General features: G+C 45.2%; 1 protein-coding gene across 3 annotated transcripts in view; it reads left to right on the top strand.

The window, feature by feature from the left end:
- LOC119185478 (uncharacterized) overlaps positions 1-15,979 on the top strand; it is a 228,456-nt gene that overhangs the window by 191,146 nt on the left and 21,331 nt on the right. For 2 of the 3 annotated variants that reach the window (XM_075868323.1, XM_075868324.1), the window contains one exon: positions 4,813-4,886. In XM_075868323.1, the coding sequence (XP_075724438.1) occupies positions 4,813-4,886 (74 nt within the window). The remainder of the gene's footprint in view (positions 1-4,812; positions 4,887-15,979) is intronic. The other variant, XM_075868325.1, reaches the window with a different exon arrangement.

Here is a 15,979-nt window from a genome sequence, read left to right as displayed (position 1 = left end):
AAGCATAAAAAGGAACTGTTATTGATCGTGAAACGGGTTTTGTAGCTAGGAGGAGAGAGGGGTAAGAGAGCACTCCTTGTGCCCATGCCCGACTAGCTTTGCCGCGATAAGTGGCAGTAGCAGACATATAGGAGCCCTTGCTACAATTCTCTTCTCGTAAGATGTTAGAGTCGCTGTGGTGGTTTCCGCTGACGCTTTGAATGCGATATCGGTACTTCGCCAGCATCCGCAGGTGGGTGTCTTGCGTCGGCCCCTGGACTGCTGGTCGTACTGGGGACACTACCTGCTTCGTGGACGGTTCTTTCTCTTCCTTGTTTTTTGGTCCACACTGCACCGGGCTTGACTGGGCCGAACGCACCTGATCAACGTGCCGCCGTACGGGTCCCTCAGGTGTACCAATGGTGACCATTCTGGCGCAGCATACAGATTTACCTCCCGGCCCGTAATTACGGACATAAACGGTGACGTTCACTGGCACCGTCTAGTCGTCCGTTTTGGTGGATGCTGCAGGAGTGGAGAAGGGGGATAATGCGGCTAAGTGAAAACGGATGTGGTAGCCCAAGAGAAGTTCAGAAATGAATTTTTCAGATCGAAGGGGAGTCCATCTGTTATTAAAAAAGGCGATCCACGTTATCTTCTATGCTATCTTTGGCCGTGTTTCTGAGGCCGTCTTTATTTGTGTGAACTGCCCTTTCTACTAACCCGTTCGATTGCGTGTGGTACACAGGCGTGGTCACATTAGTTATGTTGTTCTAGTTCGTGAATGTCGCGAACTCTTCACTGGCGAATATTGTGCCACTATCTGTTACGTTGGTACGCAAATACCAAATAGGCCAAATATATTCCTCAAACAGCTTCCAGTAGCAGAAGTGCCAGCTCTCTTCTTTGGAACAGCCTCTATGCAGTTGCTGTTGGCGTCTACAAGCACGAGGATCATTGTATCTACAATCGGCCCAGCAAAGTCAGCGTGTACTTTTTCACAGATCTCCTCTGTCTTTGGCCAGTTTCTTGTCGGTGCGTCAGCTGGCATGAGCAGGTTGGGATGCTTCTTTTACAGGAAGCGGATAGCCGTTCAATATCGCTATCCAGACCTGGCCTTAAAATTGAGGCTCGGTGACTGCCTTCATGGCAGAGGAACACTGATGCGTTTCATGCAAGTGTGCCAACACTCATGCGCACAGTTTTTCTGAGATCACAACTGTTTGGCTCTAGTACAGTAAATCATGTGCTACAATCTCCTCCAGTTTCCGGTGAGAAAATGCTTTCATGTCTGCTTTCACAGTCTTACTTGCTGGTCAGCCCCACAGTTCATATCTTAGAACTTTTGATAAGATGTGGTCGATTGCCGTTTAGTGATATAGTCTCCTCTGAAAAGATTTCCAACGTTAGGAGGTAATCAGCGGGCTCACCTCCAGCCTCCGACTCACTCGTATTTTGGGGTAAGCAGCTCAGGGCAACTGAATTGATGAGCAGCTTGTTAGGACAATATTGTAGCCTATAGCAGAATCTTCCGAGATAAAATGCCCACCGCTGAATACGAGCAGCAGCCAATGTCGGAGTATGGCTGTCACACTTCAGGAGCCCCAAGAGCGGCTGGTGGTCGGTGACCAAGGTGAACTCGTGGCCTGCGAGATAGTCCTGAAATTATTATACACCAAGCGCAAAAGTCAAAGGGTCTCTCGCTCCTGCTGTGAATAGTGAATAGTTTTGCTAGGCTTTGGTCAGCGTTCGGGAATGAAACCCGGTGGGTCTGTTGACGCTTCCCTTAGGATAGAAGTCTACAAGCACTCCTGCTTCCCGCACACTGCACTTTGCCGTTAGAAACTCGTCCAGTGATTACTTCGGCGTTAGAACCTCGTTGTAGTAATCGTCCAGTGTATTGACTACTCTTCATGAGGGAGAGCTTTGAACTTCCTTGGTGCCAGCCTTACTGCAAGCACTTGCCCGGTTTTTGTGTTCAGTGCTGCCGGCTGTGGCGGCCGCATTTTTGGTGGAGGCGAAAATGTTGTTTGCCCGTGTGCTCCGATTTGAGTACAGTTTAAAGAACCCCAGGTGGTCGAAATTTCTGGAGCACTCCACTACGCCCTCTCTCAATGTCGTATGATGTTTCTGCGACGTTAAACATCACATATAAATCACTCAGTTGTGTTCAGCGCTCCAATAAGTAATGCCCTCTTCGTGGCCTGGTCGCTGAAAGCCGTCGCTTCGAAGTAAACCTCTGCTTTGCTGATGTAAGCTTGCTTCTGAAAGTTATCTTTTTTGTCGTCATAACCTGGTAGCTGGTGATGCGTCATTGGAACAATTCTTTCAACAGCCGCTGCTCGGTCTCCGTTGCCTGGCTCGTTTTTGACTCCGAGAGTCTTCTCCACCTTCGTCGCCATTGCTACATTGTACGCGCTCACACAGTTCGCACTTCAATCTCCAAATGAGACGGGTCAAGTGCAAGCATAAGAAGGAACGTTAATTGATTGTACAATCGGGCTTTTACAGCCAGGAGAGGAGAGGGAGAAGTGAGCATTGCTTGCGCCCACGTGCGGCTAGCTTTGCCATGATAAGCGCAAATGGTATCTAATTACCATCTGTCACTAAAGCAGCGAAGCGCATTAAGGCATGAGGGGTTGTTAAGTGCAACTCTGTCACCGTCAGTTAGCAGCTAATAGCTGAGTGTCGCTGTTACTCTCGATACTTTTTGACAGCGTTCTACGTTTAGTCAAAAATTTCCATCGTCAAGGTGAATTTTAAAATTGAAGCATTTTTAGCGAACTTCGACGACTTTGACCGCATCTATCTATCTATATATCTATCTATCTAGCCGCTAATGTTTGGGTGATCTCGTGGTTACCCCAATTACTTGGCGTGAATCAAAATTAGCATGACAGCCTAAAACGGTTTCATGCATATGACGCGTTTGTCAAGACAAGAATAATGTGACAATCCCGTCACGTTCGCAGTCACTTTCCACCAGACAGAGGCACATACCCTCGGGTGGGTATGTGCCGCTGGTCCGCAGGTATGTACCACAAGTGATTGACACTTTGTGTTCGCTCAGAAATGACTGGAAACCACATGGGCAATTTCAACACGCGAGTGTTAAAAAATACCTCAAATCGTTAGCGTCGACCCGACGAGTCCCAGCTGAAATTAAAACAAAGCATTCTGGGTGCCAATGAAGCATTTTACCACCGAGCTACGCTAGGTTCCGGAACTATACTTTTTAAATAGACGCTAATCTTTGTGAAACGTAATAGTGTTTCAGTTCTGCCTACCAAATTTTATAAACATTACGTATGTACAATTCTCATACAGCAGTAAGGTCGGGTTAACGTCAGATGTGGTTAGTTGCTTTGCGCTGAAGTGGATTTAGGTAGCAGTGCTCAGGGCAAGCATCTTCGCGAGCATTAGTACTTCATATCAGCTTCTGGTGTTGCTAATAGGCATGTTTCAGTTGGCATCCTTGAGCAAGTGCAAACAACTGGTTATGTAAACATCTGCAAGTCTTCAACATATGTCTGTGTGTGCGGCATTCATACATCAATTTAGAGTGATTTCGTGACGTGTCGCTCAATAAAAAAAAATGCAACACGGTCACATTTATTCCGCATGCTTCGCATAACGTGGATTCCCAGCTACGTGGGATGGGCCGATTTTGTTTCCATAGCCCTCATGAAAGTAATCTGAAGAAGGTCATCCGCAGAACGCCTTTGACCACTGAGCGTCACAAGTTCATGTTGGCGCAGAGAAAATTTTGCTCTAAAATCAGTCAACATGCAGACCTCTTGCAGTGTGTTGCCTCCGATAAACACACGTACAAAACAAAGAGGTGCTGTGATGGCCAACTGGAGATCGCTCGCGAGCATACGCGACATGCCGTGTACAATATTATGGAATTCATGCGCTAGAGAAGCACTGAAAAGTGCTATATGCAAGCACAACTAGGTGTCTTTTAACTGAAAGGGTGGGCAGTTAAAATTTAACCCACGTGAGACAGAAAACTCTGACGCCAAATATTTGACCCTATAAATATGACCAAAGTTTAGAGCTCTAATTGTCGTTCAACCTTTTTTGCGCCAGGCTATAATTATTCACAGCTTGGCGCACTCTCTAACAGTGTTTTTGCTCTCGCTGGCTTTTTATGTGTCAGCACGTACCAACTAGCTCAGTCCTTCGCTTCGGAAGAAGCGATCTTAGAGGTGGCTATACTTATTCTAAAGGCATTTACCAGGCGCGGGTTGAACTTTAACTGCATCCCGAAGCGGTTGCCTTTTCACAAGAGATCGCTTTGTTATTATTTAATTATTTTAAAGAAAGCTATTGTGTAGCGCTGGTTATGTGCCAGTAACACGAAATTTGATTGAAAAAAAAACGCTCGGAGGCAAAAACTGAACTGTGAATCAAGTTATAAATGTGTTAAGCACTAAGTAATAAGGGGTTGATTGGTGCAGGTACAGTCATAATTGTTCGCAAGTATGTAGGTACAGTCGGTGTAGGCACCGGCAAAATCGACTTAGAGGTTTGGGGAGCGTGGGCCAGCTAGAAAAAACCACTAAAGGTGAGTTATTTGCTTCCGCCGCAGCGCTTCCCACATAGCTGCCACCCTTTCCACAACAGCACTGCAGTATCTTTTTATAACACGTTTTCATTTCGCAGTACCAGCTATCAAATGCACTCACGAAAGCAGCAAAGTGGACAATCAATATTCATAATGATAAGTAAGGGGACGTCCAAAAGAAAATGAGACATGAACACTCTTTTACACGTTACTCAAGTACTTGTAGTGTAATTTTGTAATCTGCTGCATATATATTCTTCCAGATCGATTGATGTGGACTTTCAAGTAACAAGAAGTGGCAGCGAAATACACGTTCATGTCTGGCTTATACTAGCAAGTACTAGTTCTTCATGTTTTATTTCTAGTATATCTCTGAGATTTGGTAGTCTTGTAACTTTATCGTAAGCCTGCGTTAATTTTCTGACTCCGAAGTGTGTGTTAAGTGGAGCTTGCGAAAGGGCTAAAATTTTTGCTTGGTCTTAATATGAGCTTGCGTTATTTCAAAGCAATCCTCCAATTCTTTCATTTTACAAACACCTGAACATGTGCAATATTACCGGTTCTGTCTCATTCGGTAAGCAAAATGATAGTAAGTGTACTGTTCGGTGACCATTCTCGCCGTACATATGTATATCATCAATTTAATAATTTTTTTGAAATGAGGCGTTTCATAGAGCTCAAAATTTTACACCGAGACCTGCTGTGACCCCTAGCATCTCGGGGTGCACACTGATGAAGAAAGACATGATTTACACTAAAACGTGCTATGCTTTTTTTAACTTTTATACTGAAACACCCGCAACAATATACTAATCACAGTAGGCTGTCTGAACTTGATGCTGAGAACTAACCAGCTTAAAAAAACTTTTCCTCATCGTTTTGGAGCAAAATCTGACTACCCCAGGAAATCAGTGGCTTCTTTTTTTCCCACTTTTCATTTGTTCTGTAAAAGTCACGTAAGGCTACTCTCATCTGTGTCTTAGAAGCACGTGCTATCCGCAACACATCTATTTTCAATTGCACGTATAAAGGCTAACGTAAGGCATCGTCCTAAGCTTTATATTTCCGCATCTGCTTGGGCCATGTGACCTGCAGTATTTTTGTAAATAAAAATAAATGAAAGAAAAATACAAAACTGCCTCAACTGTACACTTCGCCTTACCCCCGCCTGCATCTAGTCCTAACCCAAGTGCAGCTTTGCTTTCTATCAGCTTTGGTTAGGAGTTGTTTTCACGAAAGCATTTACAGCCCTAATGAAAGATGCTGACAATGCGGCATCCGATGTTTGCAGTGCCTACGAACATATTGTCATGAGCATACTAAGACCGAGAACCAGGAGTTTAACCTAACCAGAGCAACCAAAAATGTCCTCTTCTTCTTCACCGACAATACGAGTAGGAGCCACAATAACTTGTTCTTCAATCGTGGCTTGAGTTATCATTCCCTCTACCATGAAGCATCGTCTCGAGGCAAGGTTCAGTTTGACGTCGCTTAAATGCTTCCCGGACTTAGATAGTCAATTTCACCAAACTGCAACCAGATTGGGCAGAGAAATTCTCCCCAGTAATTCTGCCTTTTTTTCCAGGGCTCTCTCTCATCCGAGGTGCATTTTGTGAGTGCGACGTTGGCTGTTTTAATTAACAAAATGAACATACAAAGCGCGTTGCAAAAGTCAGGGGCGCAAGTCTTGCTGTGTGCGCATCTGTGCAATTAAGAGGTCAGTCAGTCTTGATCGTGTTTCATAATTGGGGAATCAACGCGCAACGACGCTTATGAAGACATGCTCAAGGAGAACTGAATTTGTGCGTCGCATTTCAATATACGTCGAATTCATATCGCCGAAGCACGGAATATCTCTGTCACTGTGCGCACCTTGTCAGCTACGCACAACGACGCGTTTTCTGGGGAAACCGGAACAAGCTTGCAGCCTTGCTACATTTGTTTTTCTTATGTACTACAGGAGTCCTAATGATATGCATTGGGCTGACACAGCAAGAGGAAGCATAGCGTCCCCGTCGTCGCGCTTGGTCGACGAGACACGATCAGCTGTGCAGAGAGCTGGCTCCCTACTTCTGAGACACGACCAGACACAATCAGAAAAGGGAAGTCAGAAAAGGGAAGCTCACCGCCTCTTGCGACTCTATTCAGTTCCCCAAAAAAGCCGTTGCTGTGCGTTGTCGACCAGATAAGCAAAGCTACAGAGATATTCCATGTTTCGGCGACACAAGTCCGACGTATATTGAAATGCGGCGCACTTCTACAACGCACCGTTCATTTTGTTATTTAAAACCGCCATCGTCCCAAAATGCACTCGAAAACAATGTCGCACATGCACTCGCAAAATGCCTCCTAATTGCAGAGCTGCGCACACAGCAATACAAGGCACCCCGAATTCTGCAGTGCGCGTTGTACGTCGATATCGTGACCAAGGCTACACGCACACTCGCAAATTGCACAGCGGACACCGTGGATGATACAGAGCCCTCAGGAGAAGGTACAATACAAATACAGAAGCAAATTTCCTCGCCAAGTATGTCCGCAGTCCGGTGACAACCAACCCCTAATCGAGCAACTGACTTACGCAACGCTAAACAGAACCTTGCCCATCTTGATGCTGAAATGAAAGACACAAAAAATGAGATGAAGGTTACTATACAAACAAAATGAATGGTGTGACGCGAATTGGCGTAGTTGGTTGGGAAGTCAGGAGTCAAGTAAATAAATTAGGAAAGACCTAATTTGAAAAAAGAGTAAATAACTCAAGGAAATTGTGGAAACAATACGTGCAAACAAAAAGAGATGGTGTATTATGAGGCATGGAGTGCGACCTCGCCGGTGATCACCGCTAGTAACACACTCCCTCACTGGAGAAGGATTGGCCACACTGGTGCAGTATCTGTCCACTACCTCTTACAATCCTACGTCAATTACCTCATGACCCTCAGTCGCCAGCAGCTGTGAAGCAACCGATCACGGCAGCGGTCTGATCTGCGACGCAGCAGAGGGTGCTAACAATATCAGGATCCGAACAAGCCGCCATTGAAACCTGAACTTGGCAACATTTAACGCTAGAACTACATCTAGTGAAGCAAATCTAGCTGTACTAATTGAGGAGCTAGAGGGTGTTAAAATGGGATATAATAGGCCTCAGCGAGGTAAGGAGGACAGATGACGTTTGTACAGTGCTACAGAGTGGGCACGTCCTTTGCTATCGGGGTTTGTCGGACAGAAAAGAACTTGTAGTGGGGTTCTTAATTCACAGAAACATAGCTGGCAACATGAAGGAATACTTTAGCAGTAATGAAAGGGTGGTAGTTATCACAAATACACTCAGTAAGGGATACAAAATGAAGGTGGTACAGGCTTACGTGCCTAAATCCAGGCATGATGACGCTTCAGTTGAAAGCTTCTAAGAAGACGTGGAATCGGCAAATAAGTAAGGTAAAGACACAATATATTATACTAATGGGAGACTTTAATGAAAGGTAGGGAAGAAGGAGGCTGGATACCAGGCAGTAGGAGATTATGGCATCGGTACAAGAAATGCCAAAGATGACCTACAAAAAGAATTCCCAGAACGCAATAGTTTACGTGTTTTCAATAGCTTCTACTAAAAACGAAGAAACCGTACGTGGACATGAAGAAGCCCTATGGTGAAAATAACGAAATAGACTTTATGATGAGTGCCAACCCAGCCATCGTGCAGGATGAGGAAGTGGTCGGCAAGGTATGACGCAGTGACCATAGAAGAGTATGGTCCCGAATTCGCGAGGACTTCAAGAAGGAATGACAAAAACTGATACGCGAGAAGCCAATCAGCGAGCGAGCACTGAGAGCGAAAGCACAGAAAGTCAGAGTCTCGCTTCAGAACTGGTACTCGGCTCTTATAGAGGAAACTATTCTTAGCGTAGATGCTATAAATGATAATCTGACGAGTATCATTGCGGAGTGTGCAGTGGAAATCGGCGGCACGGTAGTTAGACAAGACACTGGTAAGCTTTCCCAGTAAGCGAAAAATCTGATTAAAAGAGTCAAAGCATCATAGTGTCATGTACAACAGACAAAATAGAAATGGCAGGGCTTTCGAAGTTGATCAATAAGCATGATTTGTCCGAGGTAAGAAGATATAACATGGAGAGAATCGATCATGCTCTGAAAAACGGAGAGAGCGTCGAAGCAGTGCATAAGAATTTGGGATAGGTAAAAATTGGATGTATGCACTAAGGCACAAAGAAGGCAAGATAACTATGAATATAAATAGGATATTTAAATTAGTGGAGGAGTTTTACAGAGATCGGTACAGTAGCCGGGACAACCACGACCCTAATACTATAAAAACTAGCAGTAATCCACATGACACCCCACAAGCAATGATAGAAGTCAGAAAAGCTTTGGAAAGCATGCAAAGAGGCAAAACTGCTGGGGAGGATCAGGTAACATCACATCTGCTGAAAGATGGAGGACAGATTGTGTTAGAAAAACTAGCCATCCTGTTTACGAGGTGTCTTCTGACAGGAATAGCACAAGAGTTTTGGAAGAATGCTAACGTCATCCTAATACATAACAAAAGAGGTGACAAGAACTTGAAGAATTACAGGTGGATTTGCGTGCCCTTCGTAGTATACAAGCTATTTACAGAGGTAATTGGTAACAGAGCTAAAAAAACACTACAATTCAATCAACCAATAGAACAAGCAGTATTTAGAATAGGCTACTCAACAATCGACCAAATTCATACTATCAATCAGGTAATCAAGAAATGCTCAGAATACAGCCAATCATTATACATAGCCCTCAATGATTACGAGAATGCGTTCGATTCAGTAGAAATATCAGCATTCATGCAGACGCTGCGTAATCAGGGCATCGATGAAGCATATATAAGCATCCTGGAAGAAATATACTGGGGATCAAATGCTACCATAGTGCTTCATAAAGAAAGCAACAAAATACCAATCAAGAAGGGTGTAGGGCAGGGTGATACTATGTCCCCAATGCTATTTGCCGCGTGCTTACATGATGTTTTCTGGGGCGTAAAAAGGGAACAGGTAGGGATAAGAAATATTGGGTAGTACCCTAGTAACCTTCGCTTCGCTGTTGACTTTGCATTGGTGAGTTACTCAGGGGAAGAATCGCATATCATGGTTACGGAGTTATACAAGGAGAACAGAAAGTTGGGTCTTAAATTTAATCTGCAGAAAGCTAAAGTAATGTACAACAGCCTCGGTGAAAGCAGCGCTTCGAGAGATGTAATGTTGCACTTCAACTTGTAAAAGACAATGTCTACTCAGGGCAGGCAATAAGCGGGGAGCCGAACCACGAGAATCAAGTAACTAGAAAAATAAGAACGGGGTGGAGCACATTTGACAAGCATTCCCAAATTATGACAGGTAGATTTCAACTATCCCTTAAGAGAAAAGGAAAGTGTATAACAGCTGTATCTGGCCGGTACTTAGCTACGGAGCAGAAACTTGGAGACTTACAGAGAGGGTTCAGCTTAAAATGAGGACAACGCAGCGAGCAACGAAAAGAAAAATGGTAGGTGTATCATTAAGAAACAAGAATAGAGCAGAGTGAATTAGGGGGAAAACGGGAGTTACGGACATCATTTTTGAAATCAAGAAGAGAAAATAGACATGGACCTGGCATGTAGCGCGCAGACAGAATAACCGCTGGTCATTAGGGAAACTAACTGGATTAACAGAGAAGACAAGCGGGTTAGGGGGAGACAGAAGGTTAGGTGGGCAGAAGAGATTAAGAAGTTTCCGGATACAAATTGGCAGCAGCAAACACAGGACCGAGTTAACTGGCGGAACATGGAAGAGGCTTTTGTCTGGTGGGGACGTAGTCAGGCTGATGATGATGAAAAAGAAGATGATGTGTTCAGCGATCTTCCAAATTTTTTTGACAAATCGCCTTTAGCACGCACAGAGACCCAGAAATCGGCATAGGTAGCACCTATTTGTGGCCTCTAGAAATGCGACAATGGCGTGGGTTTCTCTACCTCTGGGATAATGCCCACGTGGCTCTAAACATGACCGAAGAATTTCGAGGCATCTCTCGGGTTTTACGTAATGCCCCACTGCTCTAATTGCCTGAAAAACTGCCTGAATGTGTTCGTGGAAATGTTAAAATACGTCTGCATAGACCACGACGTCGGCAATTTCAAAGAGACACCATTTTCGTCTGAGCCTCGTGAGAAACGTCTCCTGGTGCTGAGCATACTCCGAAATGAAAGACTTCAAATTCGTATAGGCTGTCGGGAGTAATACTGTATTAGAAGCAGTATTTTCACTGTCACGTTCATTCACCGTTAATTGCCAGTAGCCGCTACGCAAATCCACGGAGGCAAAATGTTTCCATTTCGTATATGGTCCAACAACTCATCTCTCCGGGGTAGAGAATAAACGTCCTCATTGGTGACCTTGTTCAATTTACAGTAATTAACGCAAAAGCGCAATGTACCATTCTTCTTTTTCACTAACATACCTGGAGAAGCCCAGAGACGGGCCAATGGCTCGAAGAATTTGTCTTTAAGCATCTTCTGGACTTGCTCATGTATAGCGTCTTGTTTCTTTGGTGACACACTATAGGCACATTGTCAGATGGGCCTCTCGGAGGGTTCCAGAATGATACGACGCTGAGAAAGTGGCGTCTCGCCAACCTTTGGCACAGTAGCAAAGCAGTCTTGAAGTGTGCCGAGTATACGCAAAAGAATTTTTTGTAGTGCCGAAAGTAGAACCTCGTTTACGTCGAGAGTGCTTCATGACCTCGTCAGGGTGGTCATTCGATGAAAGAGAAGCTAACGTGGACGAACGTTGAGAATCGGCAAGTTCTTCAAAGTATGCAACGGCAGTGTGTCTTGAAAGATGGCGTTATTCATCGCTGAAGTTCGTGATCAGTAAGTGAGCATGTCTGTTGCTAAGGCGAATGATTGCCCACGGACGCTGGAGTCTTCAGCCCCCTGAAGGTGGCATCTTCTCAGGTTAATACCACAGGATGGCTACGATGAGCGTGGATGACGAGGATATCACGCATTAGGAGTATGAGAACGAAGCAGGTAGGCGCCTTGTGAACAGAAGAGGACGAGTCAACAAAGAAACCACAAAGCATGAAGCCAATGACCAAGAAACGCACTTCTCAAGCGTGAACGCGGCCAGTAATAGGTGGAGGGAGGGATAGAGAGCAAGACAAATTGTGTCTGCGAGCAGGATGCCCCGTCTGCCAAAGGAAGATAACAACATCATTGTGCGCACACGTGACGGCTTCAAGTTCACGGACTACGGCATCAATTGTCTAGAATACTGTGTCGCCAACGCCACTAAAATACCGAGGAATAAATCGGAAAAAGACACGGTATGTGCCAACTATAAACAGAACATTCTAGTCTTCAGCACACCGTCAGAGGAGCGCGCCGAAAAATACAGTATCATCACTCAACTGATGATAGCGGACAAGGAATTCGAAGCCAATGCGTACGAGTCACCTCCGAAAGATACATCTAAAGGGGCAATCCGAGAAGAAACGCAGGACGTGGTCTCAAAGATAGATCGTGGAACTGCTAGTAACCCCGAAAAATTCGACGGTCGTCATGGCCAAGAGTATTAGAAACACCAGGAACGTCATCGTCCTTTTCGATGGGCATCGCGTTTCAAGTTATGTGAGATACGAAAGAGCACTGGTCAAGTGCTCACTATCCTGCAAGAAAATAGACATGTGCTACCCTTGTGGACGCCTTGGTTAGAGAGCTGACGTGTGCCTGAGCCCGCATAGCAGAACATGCAGAGGGTGTGGGGATAAGAACCTACCGCAGGACCACGAGTGTGAAGTGAAGTGCCAGCTGTGTGGCGAAGACCACTCGACGGCAGATCGCCATTGCAAGCCCAGATTCAAGGCACCGTAGCTGGTGAAATCACGCCGCTGGGAACGAGCCCGACGAGAGAAAGAAGAAGCAATTTACTACAAAACGGAAGCGAAAGCACTTCACAGGCAAAGATGGTCAACGATCGGAACATCGGTCAACTCGGGTCAACGATCGGAACATTGAACACGGGACGCATCCCGATCAGAAGCCTTCACCAAGCTGGAAGCACAAGACAAAAACCGTTCTACGTTTACTACCACCACATCTATGTCGAGATCTAGATCGAATTACAGATGGAGGTCAAGATCAAGATCCAAATTGAGGTATAGACCGAAGACAGGCATTACCGGGTTTGCCCGACCACCGGAGGGAGGAGGATCTCAAAGCACCAAAAGACCGAGTGGCGTCCGTGACACCGCGGGACCCTTCCAGGTGAGCTGGGATGATGTAGCTTCCGGGGCGCGCACAGAGGCCGAGGCTGCTTTTCAATGTAGAATTAAGGCGCTAGAGAACGAATTGGCGCAGATAACGCAGAACAATGTTGCATTTATGAATGAGATTAGAAAATTCAGGGAAGAAAATGACCTTCTCAAAAATGGAGGGGTTGCACGCATCGAGGAAACCTTACAAGTTTTAACGGAGGAAAAAGGTGCAGCAATTGTCGAAAAGGTAGCAACCCTCACCTCAATTAAACGTAAACCAGAGAACGCTCTGACTAAAAGCGTGGTAAAGAAACCCAAAGCAGTGGCAACACCACAAGAAAGACAGGAAGAATTTGCAAACACCATGGAAGCCAAAATGGAACAAATTGAAGGGAAATTGTAAACTAAGCTCAAAGAACAAGAAGTTAGATTTGAGGCAAACATAGAGGCAAAAATTGAGGCACTAGGCACGACGATATTGCAGAAAGTGCAGCAAATGGTGGCTGATTTCGACGCCAAGCTAGCATTATGGGGATCGCATTCAAGTGGTGAAGGCCTGGTTAAGGCGTCTTTTAAGCCGTACGCTAGGACCTTAGTGCCCACCGAGAGATCGGACAGCCTGTAACGCCGCCATGGACAGACAAAATAGCTACGCGATTTGGCAATGAAATCGTCGAGGAATATGATCTAAAACGATACATTTTGCAACAACATCTTGAAGACACCAGCACCCCGGATGTAATAATGGTGCTTGAAACGCACTGTCTGGTCAAATTGTCGGGATATAAGTCATCCGGCCGGGCTGATAAGGAGACAAAGGTAATATCAACGTTGGTTAAGCGAAATGACGCGGTGATGCAAGATGACACGGAAATTAAGGCAATAAATCACATTCTCCTCGAACTCATACCCATGCGGAAAACAGAGGACGGACTTTTTGTATTGAATATTTACAGCCGTACTAAATGCAGAAAACACGAATTCCGCACGCTGTCAAGAAAAACCCTTGCTATAACGGGCACCCAGGCGCTAGTGTTTGGAGAAGATCTCAACGCCTCACGCGGTGCATACGGATATAAGATCGTAACCCAGAATGGCCGAACCTTGTGGTTGGACGCACAGTAGGAGGGCCTGACGCTCGTGACCGATTCATCTATTCCTACAATAACACGTAGTAGCATTTACGCGTATACCACGACAGATTTGACGTTCACCAAAACCATACTGGACACGCAGTGGACCCATACGCAACTTGACATGGGAAGCGATCATTTTATAGTTTAAATAACGGTGAGGGCAGGGCCGCGCAAGGCAAAAGGCAGACAACTTAAACTTGTCGACTGGGACAAGTTCCAGAGCATCTGAAAGGAGCACGAAGAAATGATAAAGAGTATTGAGGATGAATCGAAAAGGTTAAACGAGACGTGCAGGCAGCTACACAAATGGTGCCATCGGAGGCGCAGCCAGAGTATGTAGACAATGAGCTTCTCCACATGTGAGAAGCTAAGGAAGGCTTACAACGCTGGTGGGAAAACCAAATGCACAACCGAACACTTCGTAGAAAGATAGCTAAATTGAACAGGGATATAGAGCAATACGCCCAGATGCTTTGCAGACAACAGTGGGAGGAAAAATGCAATGACATGGACAACCAGACTGGAATGGCGAAAACGTGTACCATCCTTAGACATTTGTTAAACCCGGACGGAAACAAGTTGGCAAAAAAGCACAATATTAATCGGTTAATACAAAGGTATCAAAGTACAGAGCAGGATTTACTGAATCTCTCAAGCGCTTCCCAATACACACCCTGATTACACAGGGCTGGCAAATGATGATTTAGACAACGAGATCGGGCAGGCAGAAGTAAGGGTCATCTAGCAAAGCTCAATACTAAATCAGCACCTGGACCAGATGGCATAACTGACAAATAGCTACGCAATTCGGGTGACGAATACATAACTAAGTTAACTGAAGTCATTAACAAATCAAAGAAGGAAGGACAGATTCCGCAAGAATGGAAGACGGCAAAAATCTTGTTTTTACCCAAACCAGGTAAGCGACTGCAGATTACGGACTTGAGACCCAACTCTCTCACATCTTTCATGGGAAAGCTTATGAAGCACGTAATTCTGGAGAGGATAACTACCTAACTCGATGACCAGGATGCACTTCCATTCACAATGATAAGGTTCAGGAGGAACCTCTCAACGCAACACGCAGTGCTACAGTTAAAACATCACATTAGAGATAATCCGGGAAGAGCAACAAAGGCCATTCTAGGGTTAGAACTCAAGAAGGCCTTTGATAATGTAACCCTTGGAATGGTTCTAAAAGGGTGAATGATCTAGATCTGGGACAAGGGACGTACAATTACGTGTGTAGTTTCTTGACGGGAAGGAAGGCAAAGATCATGATAGGGGGCCTAGTTTCGGTGAAAATTGAGATGAGCAGTGCAAGTAGGCCGCAAGGCTCGATATTATCGCCAATGTTATTCAATTTGGCTTTATTGGACTGCCAACCAAACTCCAAGCAATCGAAAGACTGTATCATACAATATATGCAGACGACATCACTCTATGGGTGAGAATTGGGAGTGATGGTCAAATAGAGGAAGCGCTTCAAACAGCAGTCAAAACAGTCGAGCGGTATCTGGAAGGTACTGGTCTTGCCTGCTCTGCGGAAATATTGGAGCTGTTGCTGTACAGACCTACGCGTAGAGGTCGCAAACCAGGCAACTGCCTGCAAGGTCTCGCTCTTGGAGAAGAAATACAGTTAAGAACAGCCGATACCCATAGTCGACAGGAACAGGGTACTGGGTCTGCTCATCGAAGCCAAGGCAACAATGGAGAAATCTTCAGACAATGGATGCAACTGTAGCCAAAACAATGAGACTCATGAAAAGGATAGCAAATAAGCACACTGGCTTGAGGGAGACAAACACGATAAGGTTAATACAGGCATTCGTGATAAGCCAAGTATTACACGTAGCACCGTACTTCGAATGGCAAGTCACGGAAAAGATCTAAGTTAGACTGCCTCACTCGAAAAATATTCAAACTAACTCTAGGGCTACCGATTAGCACAAGCACCGACAATCTGTTACAGGTAGGCCTGCATAATAACATGGATGAGCTCATTGAG

Source organism: Rhipicephalus microplus, chromosome 7 (genome assembly GCF_043290135.1).
Source record: "Rhipicephalus microplus isolate Deutch F79 chromosome 7, USDA_Rmic, whole genome shotgun sequence".
Classification (NCBI taxonomy): Eukaryota; Metazoa; Arthropoda; class Arachnida; order Ixodida; family Ixodidae; genus Rhipicephalus; species Rhipicephalus microplus.
The sequence above is the reverse complement of the archived record's forward strand: the minus strand, read 5'-3'. Positions and strand labels throughout refer to the sequence as shown.